At 57.0% G+C, this 16,962-nt stretch overlaps 1 protein-coding gene across 3 annotated transcripts; it reads right to left on the bottom strand.

Moving 5' to 3' along the window:
- Window positions 1-2,896: 2,896 nt before the first annotated feature.
- Window positions 2,897-16,029, bottom strand: FHIP2B (FHF complex subunit HOOK interacting protein 2B). Of its 3 annotated transcripts, none has more exons than XM_033429668.2 (17): window positions 15,892-16,029; window positions 11,308-11,386; window positions 8,971-9,143; window positions 8,205-8,309; window positions 7,797-7,919; window positions 7,361-7,579; window positions 7,058-7,254; window positions 6,637-6,745; window positions 6,328-6,404; window positions 5,778-5,967; window positions 5,037-5,182; window positions 4,819-4,947; window positions 4,562-4,652; window positions 4,216-4,359; window positions 3,734-3,874; window positions 3,421-3,521; window positions 2,897-3,186 (listed from the first exon to the last, which is right to left on the bottom strand). In XM_033429668.2, exons 1-17 carry the CDS (start codon window positions 15,934-15,936, stop codon window positions 3,048-3,050), a joined length of 2,208 nt encoding a protein of 735 aa, XP_033285559.1. In that variant the 5' UTR covers window positions 15,937-16,029; the 3' UTR covers window positions 2,897-3,047. The 3 variants fall into 3 exon arrangements, with proteins under 3 accessions (XP_033285559.1, XP_033285558.1, XP_033285557.1); XM_033429667.2 differs by having other exon boundaries at window positions 5,778-6,000; XM_033429666.2 differs by having other exon boundaries at window positions 2,897-3,291; window positions 5,778-6,000.
- Window positions 16,030-16,962: the final 933 nt, after the last annotated feature.

The raw sequence follows: 16,962 nt of genomic DNA on the forward strand, positions 1-16,962 counted from the left end.
CTTTGCCTTCCCGCCTAAATGTCTCTGTGGGTTGGAAGTGAGCAGGAAAGGGGGGCTGCCATCAAGAGAAGCTCCTTCCCTCATCCCGCTGATACCACCCAGGCCTTCCCAGACAGCAGGCGACACTGCAGGTGACTGGCTGGCAGGCTTCCTTCGTCCACCACAGCCTGTCTTGGGCCCGCTGGGGCTCCTTCATCTGCCTGCCGGGTGGGATGTGACTACATCCCCTCCAAGGTTTGAGCAGTGAGAAGGCCAGGAGAAGCTTCAGGTGGGCGAGGAGCAGTGAGAGCTGCCCCTGCCTCTCTCCCCCAGTCTTTCTGCCTGAGCTTCTCCGACAGATCCCTCCCGACCTCCCTCTGCCCCCCAGGCTCCTGCCTCTGCCTTGGTACGACTCCAGCCCAAAGCCAGACCAAAACCCTCTCTTCATTTCCCCTCAGCTCAGCTGAATCATGGTAGGAATTATTTTTAAAAAGAATTTTACTAAAGTTTAAGGGAAAACCAAAGGAAATGAGGAAAATATTTCACGCTACTTACTGCTATACACTCACCACTAACATACAGGTTTTGTTCTGAGCAGGGAAATACTTGACTGGGTTCCCCTTCTGAAGTAACTCCACTCTGACACCGAAGGACCAGGATAACCTCAAAGCCCCCCTTCCCTGCCTCTCTGTGCTGCCATCTTGTTTTTCTGGCCTCTGGGGCTGTGGTAGGAATACTCTTGTTCCCTCTACAGACAGACGTTTTCCAAATGAGGGAGACAAACCCTTTCATTCTGGTTTCCCTTCTCTCAGCGTCTGAGAGACCCGCCGGTCCACATCCACATTGAAAGACAGTGATCTTCCATTATTTAGCCTATAGTAGTTTTCAACCCTGGGTGCCCATCACCGGGAGAGCTTTAAAAACAACTGTGGGCCCACCCTCAGAGACATGATTAACTGGTGGAGGGCGGGATTGGAGCACTGGTATTTTTAAAGGCAACCCACAGGGGGATGCTTTTAAAAAGCAACGAGGCGAAAGCCACGGATCAGGCCTCACTCTGCATCTTCATCTTCCCTGCCTTGGAGTACTCTTGGGGACCCCCCCCCCCAGAGGGTCGCCACACGCATACACTTAGGGACAAGATTTTTTAAAGTATCAGGCCCACTGTTCACCACTAAAGCAGTCATACCGCTCACAACATAAACACTAAAAAGGAGACTTGCATACAGATGCCTCAGGTGGCCCATTCCCTCGTGGCGGCTCCAGGGCTGCCGGCTCTCAGCTGTAGGCAAGCCGCGCAAAAATAGTGCTGCTTGGCCGAGAGGCTGGCTCCTCGTAGGTGCCGGGGAACATCAGATCAGCACTGCCAGAGCCTGTCTCTGTTTACCACTCCCCCCTCCGGCCCCCACCACACACACACTGCCCCCGTACACCCCTGTGCTGGAAAAGGAATTTAATTCGCCTTCCTTGGGAAGATGGGCCTGAATCAGCAGTGGAGCCCTGGGCAGAAGGACACAAAGGGTGCAGAAGAACAGGGCAGCTGCGTCCACACAACCACACCATTTATTGCCGTGCTGTCTAGCAGGGGACACGGTGCGAATGCCCGAGTGCATTGGGGAGCGGACTGTCTGACTCCCAGACGCTCAAACGTTTTCTGAATCAAAGAGTCCAGACCCAATTCGCCCGCTGAGCTCTGCTCCCCTGTCCCACACCAACGCCCACGTGTGCACACACGCGTGCAGGCACGTGCACAGTGTCCTCCGGGGCAGCAGTTAAATCTTCCTCAGCTTGGAGGGATGCAGGAGAGGTAGAGGTCATTGAGTTTCCTCCTCTTTCACGTCACCTCTTGGCAACCTGTGGACGGCTTCTAGAAGCAGCATGGGCAGAAAAATGAAGCGAGTGGGGCTCTGGCCTGCTCCTCCTTGCCCAGGAGTGAAGCCAGCAACTGCAGTTTGCTGTGAGGTAATGCCTGGCGCCGCCTGGGTGCTCCTGCAGGTTGAGACATATTCGGGCCGGGCGGGGTGGCGGCCCCAGCCGTGGAGGTCATGCAGGGAGAACCACACCATGACCGGCTGGCTGCCTGTGCCCCAGCCCCACTCCCCGGCCAGGCCTTGGGGTGGGGCCCACGGTCCGGTGGGCATCTTGGCCTCACCCGGACCCAGAGCTTCCAGCACCGCTGGGATTGAATTCCATGGAGAACCCTGGCAGGATGCTAAGGGCAAGGCCTGGCCTCCCCCGGTCTCTGAGCCCCTCTGCCCAGGTGTCGTGGACCTGCCGAGACAAGTTCAGAAGGCGCCAGAGAGAAACCAGCTGGAGCTGGAGCCTGGCATCCAGCCCCCCGGGCTCCCCAGGCCCTCTCCCACCCTGGCTGCAGCTGCATCAAGCTTCTCATAAGCGGCTGCCCCCAGCTGGGTGCGGAGCATGCTTTGGGCATTTGCCATGAGGCTGTTGGCAATCGTGCAACAGTCTCCAGGAGGGCTGAGGGGGAAGAGGGGCTTCCCCTGCTGTCCACGGCCGCTCCCCCAGGGGTTCAGCCAAGAAGGCAGGAGAGGAAACGTCGAGTCTCGGCAGCATCTACGGTACTTGGTGTGGCAGAGACAGGGTCGTGCCCGCATCTCTCTGGCCTGTGGTCCTGACCAGCCTCAGAGCTATCAGCTCACTCCCCCTCGTGCCCCTGGAATGAGTCTCAGGTCTTGGCCTTCGCCACAGATGGCCCACAGAGACAGGTGACAGGCACAGGACACGTGAAGCTCTGGGTCTGGGGGCTCACCTGGCCGTCACCCAGCTCCCCAGAGAAGGCCCCGAGGACACCATGCTGCCCAGAAAGCCACCTCTTTTGCTACTTGGCTTCTGATACCTCGGAGACCCACTCCTTGAAACCCAGTCTGGTGGAGCCAACAGGCCAAGGTCGTCTTGAGTTAACCCGAGAGTGGAAGCCCAGACCTCCACCCAGGCGGAGGTCCCCGGGATGTGAAGGAGACGGAGCCAAGCCCCCACCCCGGGAGGACAGTGGTGGCGGCAGTGCCAGGCGGGAGGCAGCTCTTGGGCAGAGGTGTCGTGTTCCTGGTTCAGACGTGCCCTTCCGGGGGTTCAGAGAGGCGCAGGTGAGGACCATGTGGGGGGAACTTGACGAAAGCGATGGCAGCCAGCTCTTTGCAGAATTCCTCAAGGACTACCACGCCCTGGAGGAGGGTCTGGTGGTCCAGCCTGAAGGAGACAGCATGGCGGGGGTCATGGCTGGGAGGTGTGGGGAGCGTGCCAGCGTGGTATCCCAGTGTCTGTGAGGGATCACCCGGCAGCAGCCACCTCTGTCTGTGAGGAACCACAGGCCTCAGCAACGGGCCCTCCTCTGTCCCCGGCCTGGCGCCTCCCCCACCCGGAAGCCCTAGATTTCCCACCCCAGGGCTCTTCCTTGGGCACCCGCTTCCCTCTCTTACTTACTGCTCCCCGGGGACCTGGCCCATCAGCTGCCTGCGCACCAGAAGCAGTTTGCCTGGGAACTGGGGCACCCTCTGAATTCTCTGCATCAAGTCCCCGATCACCTAGAGTGGGAACAAGAGGGGACTGAGGAGGAGACCAGCGACACTGCCGCAGGGTCCCTTGCTCTGTCGCACCATGGGAGGGGGGTGGTACCAGTGCTTTCCCCTGGAGCTGGCAAGGGTGCCCACTCCTGCAGCCCCCAGCACCCCTGTCCTGTCCCCCTCCCTTCCTGTCCTCAGCATTGGCATGCTCCCTCTGGCCTGGGCATCCTTACCCTGACGAGCACAGAGAACAGGCTCCGGCAGCCAGGGGCCAGGTTGATGTAGGGATCCAGGAGGTACTCGTGGATAAGGGGGTGGGGGAAGAGAGCGAGCCGGGACAAGACTGAGGTCACTTGCAGGTTCAGGCTGTACGGCTGTGGAGAGCACGGTGGACAAGCAAGGGTTGGCACAGGCAGTGAGCACTTCTGCGCCCCCCCCACCCCCCAGCAAGGCGCCTGGCCAGTGTGAACGCGCGCGGGGGCTGGAGATGCATGTGATGTGTGTGTCATGGGTTCCCTGGGGCTGAGGACCAGGGCACGTCAGGGCATGTGGAGCAGAGGCGAGACGGGGCTTCCCGCCTGGGGAAAGGTGGGGCTTGAGGGGGGTCGTGGAGCCAGAGCAGAGAAGATGACTGGACCCCCACGGCTGGGCCCTGGTCTCCTGAAGGACTCCAGAGGCCCTCGCCCTGTGGCAGGGGCCCAGCCCTGTCGGGCACCTGTTCTAGAATCCGGGATATGCGGTCGAACAGCATTCGGAGGAAGTGACCCTCAAAGAAAGGCCGTTCGGGCTCATGGGGGTCCAGGGGTGGGAGAGCTGGTGGCCAGCCCCAGGGCGCCACTCGGGAGCTGCACTCCTGGAACTGAAACAGGAGGGGAGAGTTAAAAGAGTGGACCCAGCGGCCAGGAGGCACCAGCAGACAGAGGGAGCCACGCAGGCAGGTGGGGCTCGGGCACTTGGCCAGAGCTGGGAGCACCTTGGGCGGGAGATCGCAGAGGCAGAGCGTATTAACCCCACGCTCTGAGCGGTGAGAACTGGGCGCTGGCAGAGGCCTTGACACTCACCAGTCCGTAAGCATCGTGGACGTACGTGTCATATCCGGTCTCCTCCAGGAAAGCCGAGGTCTTGGCTTCCTCAGGAACGAGGCAGAGGAAACTAAGAGACAGGACCCTAGGTGTGGAGGTGTCCCCGCCTGGGCCGCCCTGCTCTCCCCACTCCACCTCCAGCCCCGAGGGAACACTCTCCTGGCTGCACCCCAGCAGGGCTGTGGCCAAAGACGGAACAAAACTCAGGTGGCTCAGACTTCCTGACCTGCTCCTACCTGTTGACAATCTCGGTCACCGCTGTTTTGCCATCGGGGTTGGTGACAGGGGCAGGGGGAGGCTTCATGGAGGGTTGAAAGCCAGAGTCAAGGAAGCCATCCGTGAAGTAGGGGTCTTCCTCCAGATCTCTGTGCCAGGGCAGACAAGCGAGGCACCAGTGAACGCAGGAACTGGTGTGGGGTGCTGAGGCCTCCCCGAGGCACTGGGTTTCACTTACAGGGTGTCCTCGTAGCTCTCGGGCTCGGGCGAGCCCCGGGCCACGTAAGGGCGGCCCTCGAGGTGGCACAGGATCAGGCTGTGGATGATCTGCTCGTGGGGCTTCTGGAGCAGCTCCTCGAACAGCCGCAGCGTGGCGATGCTGATCTGGGACAAGAAGCGGTCAGCAGGACACCCCTTCCCCACCCCGGCCTCTAGGGGTGCCTGGGAAGTGCTCACCCAGCTAAGAGGAGTCCCCCTAGGAGGGGGTCACCTCCTCCAGCCGGGGGCTCAGGTGGCAGGTTTTAAGGGGAGCAGATGGGTGTTGGCCCAGGAACCGGAAGTCTGGCTGGTCCCTGTCCCATTACTAATTTGAGGCGTGGTATCAGGCAAGCCCACTGGCTCCTCGGAGCCTCAGTTTCCACGTCTAACAAACGGCCTGGAGCTGTCAGCTTCAAACAAGCCAAATGAATATAAAAGCATTTTGCAAAATAAAACGTGGCATCACAAGTATGTGATCGCAGAAAATTAACTGCGTGACAAAAGCAGTTTGGCTACCAATCACTGGGTCACTGCCTTTTTCTGCCTTTTTTTGGCTGGGGGCGGGGGCGGGGGTGGGGGTGGGGAGTTGGATTTCAATGGCCTCAAAGGTAGAACCACCTGGAAAGCTAATGCAAACGGGAAGAAGCTTCAGGAAGTCCCTTGGGCAGGGGTTGGGGGCCAGGGAGCTGTTAGAGAGGAGGGCCCGCCCGGCCCGCCTCACCTCATCAGAGAGGTGGTCGCAGTGCCTGACGAGGTGGCCGCCCAGGGTGTGAGGGCTGTCCTCGGGGGCTGCAGGCTGCTGGTCCGTGCCCAGGAGGAAGGCCACGGCCTCCCGCAGCAGCGCAGGGGAGCGGAGCTGGCGCAGCATGGCGGTGAGCAGGGCGGTGGAGGTCAGGATGCTCTGTTCAGACCTACAGGCAGGGCGCGCTGAGCCAGGCGGGGCCCTTGAGACCAGAGTAGGGGCAGGGAGGGAAGGGGTGTAGGGGGCAGCGCACTTTCCTGGTTCCCTTGCATTTTTGGCTGGTATTTCTCTGCTCACACCCCACCCCCTCCTGAGGTCCTAGAGTCCAAGGGTGGGAGGCCTTTGTTAGCCCACGTAGCTCTGAGCCACGAGTGTGTCAGGGGAACAGGCAAACATCAACTGACGGAGCCCACAGACTCCCATGACTCTGGACAAGGAGGTCCCTGGTCTCAGGCGCAGGAAGGGGCTTGGTGGGGTGGGTGGTTCGCCCAGACTATGGCTACGCCCAAGGGAACTGCACAGAACTTACACATGCAGGAGCTGGGGCTGCAGAATGTCCACAAATAACTTCTCAGCCACAGACTTTGCCAAGGCCTCCGACACCACCTGGGCGCCAAAGAACACGTCTCAAACACACTTTACCTCCGATCGGCAATTTTCCACTGAGAAGCAGCTGTGTCCTTGCACAGAGCCTAACAACAGGTAGAGGGTCTCTGCTGACCCCGGGCCCCACCCAGCTCCCAAGAGACCCCCTGGGGCCTTGAGGGAGAGACACAAACAGAGCACCATGAAGCGGGGGACACCCAAGGAGAGCCTTGCCATCGCCCACCCCGCTCACCGTGTGTGCCTCTGTGATGAGGTGGTCGCAGTAATCAAACCAGCCCAAAAAGGCAGCCAAGGTCTCCTTGCCGGGGAAGGAAGCCTCATCAGACGGGGCACTGGGTAACCTGAGGGAGAGCGAGGGAGGTTTGTGAGGCCTGCTTCAGCTATGTCCAGGAAGCTGGGCCCTTTTGCCCTCTGCCCTAGAACCTCTGTTGCGGGGGGTCAGTTCTACTGGGGGCTCTGAGGGCAGAAGCCAAAGTGATGCTTTCCTGGAAGGCGAGAAGGCCCTTGGGCATGGGTTGTGACCTCAGGAAGACGGTGGCCAGCAGGGGTCCCCATGCCCCCTGGAAAACAAGAAGAGCCGCTACCGGGAACATGACGGGCAGGGCTTCTAGCCACTGAAGATGCAGCCCAGCCTTCCCTGGCCGAGCGCCTACCTCCAGCTGATGCCCTCTGAAGTGGCAATGTCTGCGGGGTCCAGGAAGCTGGGCAGGGACTGGTACAGCTGGCAGAGGTGCTCGACGATGGCAGGGCAACAAGGGCTGCTCTGCACCAGGTAGGTGGCAGCTGCCTGGGAAGCCACGCTTACCAGGAGCAGCAGGTTCTCCTGGGCCTTCAGGGCCACCCGACCTCTCTAGGGGATAAGGGTACGACTTCAGTGACGTGCGGCGGATCCCCCAAGTGCCCTCCCAGCAACTCGCCCTCCCCATCCCTGCTCCCTGCGTCTCGGCAGCCGGCACCTTGCTCTTGCACAAGCCAATCAGCGAGGTGATGAGGGTGCTCTCCCCAGGGCCTCCATCTGGCTCCTCGGTCTCAGCAGGCAGCTGGGTGCTCAAGGCCCGGGCACCCTTGTCAGGAGCTTTGCTGTGGGGCTGCTCCTCGTTCTTGACGCCGGCTGCCTCTCTCAGCAGGGCGGTGGCTTCTCTGGATGCCTCCTTCCTACCGACGGTCTTTCTACCCTGCAAGAGAGGCTGCGTGAGGCCAGGCTGTGGTGCAGACCACGCCCCATGATGGCCCCTTGGGAATACAGGGTGGGCGGCTTCAGCGTGGAGCTGGAGGGGAAGCTGCCTGAGTGCCTCCCCGGTTCCTGCTCCATCCTCCTGCTTCTTCAGAAGGGCCACGGGGGATTGCCCTGGGGTCTGGGCCCTCCCGCTCCTGTTCCCCAGAGGCGCTCACTTCTAGAATATAGGTGAGCAGGGCTGGATCCTGCTGGATCTTGGAGCAGAGGACAGTGGTGAACTGCACCTCCTCCTTTTCTGTGAGGGATCCAGGAACTGTCCCACCAAGTCGGAGAAGTTTCTGGAAGTGGAGCAGGACAGAGACAGAGGGGAATGGGGTGGCAGGGAAGAGAAGGAAGAATGGGGCGGCAGGAAAAAAAAACCCGTGCACGACTGTGGGTTCAGACTCAAACCTGCGGCACGGGTCCTGATGGAGAAGCTGGATTTGGGGTCTTTCTTAGAGTCTCAGAGGGTGTTTTTGTCGAGAAAGGTCCGGTGCTTTGGGACTGGCCTAGGAGCACCCCCTAGCTTTTCTTGAAAGCATAGGCCTCACCCCCAGACGCCCCTTAGCTTCTGGGCCCCTCACCTGCACAGGCCTGTGGACGCTGAGGTAATGCAGGAGGGGATGCTGCACCTGGGCCAGAACCTTGCTGAAGAACTGGAGCACCTGCTGCCGCATGCCTGGCGGGTACTGCGGGTCGGGGGAGAGTGCCTGTCAGTCAGGCGGCGAGGCCACGCCCCCGCCCAGACCGCTCCTCCCCTCACTGCGCGGAGGGGCCTTCTCCGCCAGCCTCCCTCCCTCACGCTTGGAAACTGGCCTCCTCTACGCTGCCAAGCCCGCTTCCTGCTTTTTTCCTTTTTGGCCGCACATGCGGGATCTTAGTTGCTACCACGGATCCAACCGTGCCCCCTGCATCAGGAGCGCGTAGTCTTAACCACTGGACCGCCAGGGAAGTCCCGCCCCCTTCCTGCTTTATTTTCGTCCATAACCTTGTCCTTACTGAACATACTATACGTGGGCTCCTTTGATTATTCTGCCTCTCCCCACTAGAGTTTTCGCCTGTTTCAATCACTGCCGGGTCCCCAGTGCCCAGGACACAGACTGGCACACGGCTGGTCCTCAGTGCATCTTTGATGAACGAACGCGGACTGAACGAAAGGAAACATGTCCTTAACCCCGACGACAGCGAGAACACGCCACCAAAGCAAATAAGCAAGGGCCCGAAGCCTCGGGGTGTTCTGAGACAGCCTCAGTGCCCCGCCCCCAGTGTGGGCACCGGGAGGAGCACAGGTAGACCTGCCGGACACCGGCTCAGGTGGAAAGCTCCAGAGGCACCCGGGGTCCTGCCCACCTCGGCCTTGCCCAGCGTGCACAGGGTCTCCAGGATCTTGTGCTGCAGTAGGTACTCCAGACACGGCCCCGCCTCACCGGCCGCCGCCTGCTGCTTCTCCTCATACACCAAGATGTCCAGCATCTGCTTCAGCCGCCAGGGAATATCTGTTTTCTTGGCCGGGGTGTTTTCATCTAATCAAGATTCAGCAAACAAGGTGAATGGGGTGAAGAGAGGCACTCTGGCTGGATGGGGTCAAGCCCACAGGGCCTAGGGGGTGGAGGGAGGTGGAGGCCAACTTGGAGCAGGCCAGAGACCAGAGAAAAGGGAAGTTTACAGTCGATGCCTCTCTAGTTAAAAAGACAAAAGACCTCCTAGATGAAGCCCGGGATACAGCCCTCTGACGGAGCATGTGTGCAGGCCCCAGCACTTTATGAGAGCAAAGCAGCAGCATTTTTTCTCTGAACCCTGGGGCCTACAGAAGCACACCTGCTAGGGCTTCAGGCCTGCTCTGGGCCTGAGTGGAAAGCTGTGGGCTCAGGGGTCTCTGTTATACTATTTAGAAGCCAGCTTCGATCAGCTTCCAAACAGATAACCTCCTGGGGCCTGTTTATGTCTCTTTTATACTCAAGGAAGGCAATACTCTATTTTTTTTATAAAGCAAAAAAAAAAAAAAAAAAAAAAAAATCCATGCATGACCATGGGTTCAGACTCAAACTCACTGCACAGTGCCCAGGTCCTAATGGAGAAGCTGATTAGTGGGGTTTTCTTAGTCAGTCTCAGAGGGTAGAGTACTTTTATAAAGAAAGTTTTGGTACTTTGGGACTGGCCTTGGAGCACCCCCTAGCTTTTCTTGAAAGCATTGGCTTTTAAGCAGGGCAGCTCACCTCGCCCGCCCCTGCATCTCCGGTCCAGGGACCAGTCTGGAAATTAACGGATTGGGCCCAGGTGAAGCCCCAGGTGGACCCAAGGCAGTTCTAGATCTTTTCCTAGTCTCTGGTAGCTTGGGGCTCCCTGTCAAGAGATCTTCAGTCTAAAAGCTGCAAACTTCCAGATGTAAAATAAGTCCTGGGGATGTAATGTACAGTATGGTGACTATAGTTAATAATACTTTATGTTTAAAAGTTGCTAACAGAGAAGATCTTAAAAGTTCTCATCATAAGAAAAAAAAATGTAGCTATGTGTGGTGACAGATGTTAACTAGACATTGTGGGGATCATTTCTCCATATCTCCATGTACTGAATCAGTATATTCAATTGATTACAGCAATTATATTGGCTTGGCCAAAAAGTTCGTTCGGGTTTTCCGTCAGATGCTACAAAAACCCAAACGAACTTTTTGGCCAACCTAATGTGTCCATTATATCTCAGCTTAAAAAAACAAAAGGGATCTTCAGTCTAAAGCAATCGTTCTTAACTGGGGGTGATCCTGCCCCTGCTCACCGGGATATCTGGCAATGTTTGGAGAGCTATTTATGGTTATCACAATGGGGAAGGAAGGGGTGCTACTGGCAGTTAGTGGGTAGAGGTCAGAGTTGCTGCTAAACATACACTGTACACCCCCCCCCCCAGCCCCCTACAACAAAGAATGATCCAGTCCAGGTGTCACCATTGCCAAGACTGAGGAACCTGGTCTAACAGAACGCTCAGAGGGTCCCTCAGAGTGTCCAAAGGCCACTTTTAATTTCTTGGGTTGGCTGAGGCTGGAAAAAAAGCCTTTAGGAAAGGTGCAGGCTGGAATCAAACCCCAGTCTGAACTCCAGGCGGTGGAAGGCTAGGGATGCAGGAAAGGTTACCTGGCAACCAGTGCATCTCCACCAATCCCAGCATACTGACTACAAAGCAGCCAATGAGACGCTGCCCCCTCGGTGAGTGATCCTGATGGGCCCAGATGACCCAAGGCTTTGGCTTTTTAGAGTGTCGGCTTGGGGAGAAGGACCAGGTGTGCTACATGCCTTGCCAGGTCTCTACAAGAGAAATGCCCTGTAAGTTGGCTCACGGAAAAGAGGAATTTATTCCATTTCTTTTCTTTAATCAGTAAGCCCTAGGCACAGGGCCCAGGCACTTGGAGACTGAAGGCCTGGACATTCTGCCCAACTGGAAGCTGGGGGCAAGTGGCATTCAACCCCTGGGCTGCAGAGTCAGGCCAGTGAGACCTCAGCCTCCCTGTCCCCACTCCTACCTCACACAGGTCCCCTCCCAGAAGGTCAGGGTGGGGCAGCCCCCACTCTGAACTCGTGAGCAGCGGATGTCACCTTCCTCAGGACACCTGCATCTCTGAGCTGCAGGGTGACTCCACCCACACCTTCCTCCCTGCTCCCTCCAGGGATCCCTGCACGGAAGGAGACCAGGCCCCACCTGTACTTTCAATGTAGTAGTTCGTGATGCCCTTCCAGTGTTCCACGAAGGCCTCCAGCAGGTCAATGCTGGGCTCTCGCTGTGGAGAGAGCAGACACAACCTAAGTGGTCGCCGCACTCATCAGAAAGGACATTCCAGGGCTTCCCTGGTGGTGCAGTGGTTGAGAGTCCGCCTGCCGATGCAGGGGACATGGGTTCGTGCCCCGGTCCGGGAAGATCCCACATGCCGCGGAGTTGCTGGGCCCGTGAGCCATGGCCGCTGAGCCTGCGCGTCCGGAGCCTGTGCTCCGCAACGGGAGAGGCCACAACAGTGAGAGGCCCGCGTACCGCAAAAAAAAAAAAAAAAAAAAAAAAAAAAAAAAAAGAAAGGACATTCCACCGTCTGCTAAGTGTCGGACGTGTGCTAGGCCCTGGACGAGGCACCGTGATCGTGGGTTCTCAAATTGAACAGTTAAGCATTTTCTCCAGGACATTTGCACATTGTCTCTGTATCTGCCAACCATCTCCTGGTTCCTTTCCTTAGACCCCCTTCCCCTCCTGGAAATGCTGTGACATGAGCACATGTCATGATTCTATATCCCCTGTCCCAGAGCAGCTAAGACTGATGGTAGGGGAAACAGACACAGAAACAGATCATTTCTATATATCGTGGTTATGCTACAACAGAGGTACATAGAGGGAAACAGGAGAGCACCACCAAAACAAAATCAAAATGATACAGATGGAAAATGTGGCAAAGACAAAGCTTTCAGGTCCCTCTTGGTCTGAGATTCTGAAAATCCGGGTTGAAGGCCACGACAGCTCAGTTCAGCCAGATGGATAACGTTAGCGAAATATTAAGAAAGTACCTTACTTATAATGTGCTGCATCTTTTGTCCACGGCTACAGGCCGTGCACCCCTAGCTCCTCTCCGCTCTGCTCCTGTCCACATCTCCTCTGACTCCTTCGATCGCCCCAGGGGGAATTCTGATCTGCTGTGAGCACCCCCCGAACCTCCCCGCTTTCCCAAAGTGCTCTCTCCATTTCCATGCCCCAGCTGGAACTAACCTGGAACTGGTAACAACCAGTTCCCCTAAAAACTTCTCCAAAAAAGCACATTTCTTCTCTTTTCTTGCAGGGTAAATTTTTGCTGGAGAAAAACGCATAGTCCCTACCTATATCCCTACCTCTTAGTCTTTGCTCCGGCCACGCCTCTGTCCAGGAGGCCCCGTATTCCCCTATACCTGTCTAGGTCCTAGCAGTCCCCAGTGAGGTCCAGCTCAGGGGCACCACCTCCACAAAGCCATCTCTGTGGTCCCCAGTTGCATCTCTAAATTCACGCTTTACTGCACCACAGGACGGGGTGTCTCCTCCTTCCATAACTCACTCAGTAGGTATCTGTTGAGTGCCTACCACGTACAAGACACCACGCCTGATGTTACAAGCCATACGAGGCTGTCTAAGAGCCAGTCCTCCAGAAACATGCCGTGGAGGAGAAGAGAATATAAAACACGCTGAATAACTCAACTACTGAAGTAGTGTGAGAACACAGGAGAGGTGGAGAATGACCTTCGGGCGAAGAGGGGTCACTTCCAACAAGTGGAACAAAGAGGCTTTACTGAGGTCGTGCGGGAACTAAAACCTGAAGAGCTGGGTCTGATTTCAACAATTAGAGAAACAGGAGAGACATTTCCTGCAGAAGGAACTTTGCAAAGCATGTCGGGGCCAAGGATGGATTGATGAGTGTGTGGGGCCTTGAATTTCTTGGCCAAACCAAGAAGTCTGATTTTATTTTTAATTTTTTAAATTTTTTATTGTTTTGCAGGCCGCCGGGTGCAGGTCAGTGACATCGGAACTGTGTGAGGAAGAGTCATCTTGCGGGTGTGTAGGAGACAGACGCAGGATGAATGCTTAGCAGACCATTATGACAAGAGGAGGAAGCAATCACACTGAATCAGAGGCCTTGAAGTATTCCCCCGGCCTTGGCGGCCCAGGCAGTCTTGTCTTCTCTCAAAGTTCGCTGTGGGGACCACGACTCTTACAGGAGTGGCACCTCGCACAGTCGTTCCAAACACACCATCCATATGGAGTGACAGCATCTTATCACATTCTACGTGATGCTATTATTGTTGAGTGAGCAGTCATCTCTCCGGGAGACTGTGAGCTCCCTGGGGGCCAGGGTTCTGTTTCTGCCTGCCCCTAAAGGGCTCTGCACAGAGTGATTACTCATTGATATTTACTAAATATCTCAGCAAACTCCTTCAGCCCCTTCCATAGTTCCTTGTCTCTGGGAAAGCCCTCTGACCACGCTACAGTCATCGCATAAGCCTGTGATGGGGTCTCATCTAGCCTTAAAATTCATTTATAGTCTCCTAAAGCCTTAAGCTGGACTTAACTCGAAAAACAACAATCCAGGGGCTTCCCTGGTGGCACAGTGGTTAAGAATCCACCTGCCAATGCAGGGGACACAGGTAAGAGCCCTGGCCCAGGAAGATCCCACATGCTGCGGAGCAACTAAGCCCGTGTGCCACAACTACTGAGCCTGTGCTCTAGAGCCTGTGAGCCACAACTACTGAAACCTGTGTGCCACAACTACTGAAGCCCACGCGCCTAGAGCTGGTCCTCCGCAACAAGAGAAGCCACCACAATGAGAAGCATGTGCACCACCAATGAAGAGTAGCCCCTGCTCGCCACAACTAGAGAAAAACCGCACGCAACAACAAAGACCCAACGCAGCCAAAAATAAATTAAAAAAAAAATCCAGCAAGAAAAGGAGAAACAGGAGAACAAAGATTAGCCAAAACAGACCGTTAGAGCTAAGAAAGCAGGGGGGTAATCTTTACCTGAATCTGTTATTAGCTACTGTAACTCCAGCCCAAGGAAACTGCACCAAATGATTAATTTTTTAAGATAATATTATATTTACAAATAACACTAAAGATTGCTATTCTATTTTGTCAGAAGAGGGCAGGAAGGAGCACTCTTCCTCCTTAACTAGGAGTCAAGCAACTTGCTGGGGGTTTTAACCCGGTGACCCAGCCCTGGGAAGACCTATGCTCAAGCTTGGGGGTGGGAGGGAGAGGGGTCCCCATCTCTCCTGATGGTCGCACAGGGCCAGCCAAATTTCCAGGGCGTCATCTATATGTTGTATACTGAGGGGCCTAAGATCACCTGCCTAAAAATATCCCCCTTGACCAGCAATACTCCTGCAGCCACTGACACTGAAATTTCCACATAGGAAGCATTAGAAATTCACTTCTCAGGGCTAGGGTCCTGTCTATCCAGTCCACCCACCTTGTGTACGGAGCTTTTCCAGAGAGGTATGAAGGAGTGTCAGATTACTTTCTAAAATGACAGTTATTTTGATTGGGGATGGGGAGGAAGGGAGGAGAGATCATTTTGGAACCCCCTCCTGAGGCGGGATGGCCGGAGGCTCCTGAACACCGGCTAGGGCAGGGCTGGGGCGGGTGGGAGAGGAGGAAGAGCTGAAGCTTTTCACTTTCTTCACAAGTCTGCTTAAGGCTGAGACTGTTCTCACTCATTAACAAGCTCTGATTTGGTGTGCGTGTTGGGGAGGAAGGGGATGCAACCCAAGGGTGTTTCTCCTGAGAACATGTGATACACTCAACTGATCAATTAGGGGGAGGGTTTATACTGTGAGACAAAAGAACTGTTAACTTTACAGGCAGAATCTTGGCAGGGTTGCTTTAACTGGAGGGCATCCCGCCTACCCTATCTAAACGGCACTTTTATCTCGCTCAATGAAGAGAACAGCCGCCGCGGGCGCCTCTCACCAGCCTTCAACCCCAACAGAAAATGGCAGAAACACACACTCCTCGTCCCCGCTGGCCGCCCCAGGCCGCACCGCAGCTGGCCTCTCCTGACTCAAGGTCAGTGGGGCTCGGGCTGGCCTGGTGTTGAGACAGTATTCTGGAAACCGCGCTTGTACCCTGCAGACGGCTGTTTCCTGGGCCAGGCGACCCCCTTCCCGCCACCCCCCCCCGCCCCCCGACTGTATCTGTACCCTTCCTGGGGACTTGGCCAGTCCGGAGCCTGCACTTCCCAAGTCCAAGGTGAGAGGGCAGAGTGCGCCTGAGTGTGGTCTTGGAAGCGGCCGAGGGCTCGGAACCAGGGTAAGGGGCAGCTATTTTTTAAGGCCGGGTGACCAGGGAGGGAGGAGCGTGGGGGAGGAGGAAGGCACCCAAGCTGGGGGAGGGGCCTTGGGGGGAATTTTGGGAAGAAACTATTGGGTGACTAGGGATCACTCGGCACAGAGGAGTTTGGGAATTGGAAGAGACTCGGGGAGCAGGAGAAATAAACAGGAAGCAATCCGGGGAGAAGGGTTAGGGGCCGGAGCGACCTGGAGAGGAGCTGGGAACACGCGCGATTCGGAAAGAAGCCACTGGAAGCGGGGAGCGCTCCGCGGGAGGGGCGCGCCGGGGGAGTGAGGAGGCCCGGGAAGGGGCACCACGGCGCGGGTGGGGGGGTCCCTTCCTGGAGGCGGCCCGCGCCCTCCGCCCGCCCGCGTGCCGGCCGGCTCCTCCCCCGGCCCCGCGCCCGCCCTTCCGGCGCAGGCCCCACGCGCCCCAGCGTCCCCGGCCTCACCGCCCCCATGGCCTCCTGCAGCAGCGCCCCGAGCCGGCTCAGCATGACGGCGGCCCGGCTCCCGGTTCCCGGGCGGCGGTGGCGGCGGCGGCGGCGGCGGAGGCGGCGGAGCTCCCGGGCGCAGGCGGCGACCCGGAGGCGCGGCGAGGGAGGCGGGGCCCCGGCCGCCCCGCCCCACCGCCCCCGCCTGGCCTAGCTTGGGGTAGGAGAAGAGGCCGGCAGCCGACGTGGCCGGGCCGGGCAGCAAGGAAGGGTGCCGGGGTCGGGGGCGCCGGCAGCCGGGGCAGCGGAGGGGCAGGGTCAAGTCCGCCGGGGCCTCTTGGTGAACCAGGAGGCAGCGAGCGAACTACCCTTAGAGAAGGGCGAGTGGAACCAGACAGGTTTTTCCCATGAGGGATGAGAAGGTTTGTGGGTTCTGGAAGTCTCTAGACTTTCCTCGTGGGACCCCATAATGCCTTAGCCTCCCATCATGTGACGTCGAGGATCAGCAGAAATACATTTTGAACAGCTGACTGCCATGTGCTCAGGAAGAATTTCTTTCCATTCCTGGGGGAATGGGGGCGTGGAGCGGGGAGATGGGGAATGGGCTTTATACCGGCAGAGCTGGCTGCTAGAAAGCCCCCTCCCTAAGGTCCCAGCTTTTGACATTCCGGGAAACCCTGCTCTGGTTGAGAGTTCTGCCTGTGTAATTCTTGGCCATAAGTTTCCCAGTGTGTCCCCCCCCAGCAAACACACACACACACACACACACGAGACACACCTGTTTCTTTCCTTGATACGTCTAGAAGGGCAAAACGGGGCCGGCGTGACTTCTTTCCCCCACCCCTGTCCAGCACAGTAGCCACTGGCCACTCGTGGCTATGGAGCTGAAACGGGCTAGTCCTAATTAACATGTGCTGAAGACATGTCAGACAAAGTAAAGAATGTAAAATAGTCACTAATGATGTTTTATGTTGATTACAAGTTGAAACGTAATCTATTAGATAAATCGAGTTAACCAAATATATTATAAAAATTATTTCACCGGTTGCTTGTTAATTTAAGTGGATACAGTGCTGGTCCAGAGGTCCT

The sequence above is a fragment of the Orcinus orca genome, chromosome 6 (assembly GCF_937001465.1).
Source record: "Orcinus orca chromosome 6, mOrcOrc1.1, whole genome shotgun sequence".
Lineage (NCBI taxonomy): Eukaryota > Metazoa > Chordata > Mammalia > Artiodactyla > Delphinidae > Orcinus > Orcinus orca.

Excerpts from the sequence above, each read along its gene's own strand:
- FHIP2B (XM_033429666.2), bottom strand. The coding sequence starts at position 15,936 with ATGCTGAGCCGGCTCGGGGCGCTGCTGCAGGAGGCCATGGGGGCG. Across the intron at positions 11,387-15,891 it reads TGCAGGAGGCCATGGGGGCG|CGAGAGCCCAGCATTGACCT; the intron begins GTGAGGCCGGGG and ends CTCTCTCCACAG. Across the intron at positions 7,920-8,204 it reads GCGTCCACAGGCCTGTGCAG|AAACTTCTCCGACTTGGTGG; the intron begins GTGAGGGGCCCA and ends CTCCACTTCCAG.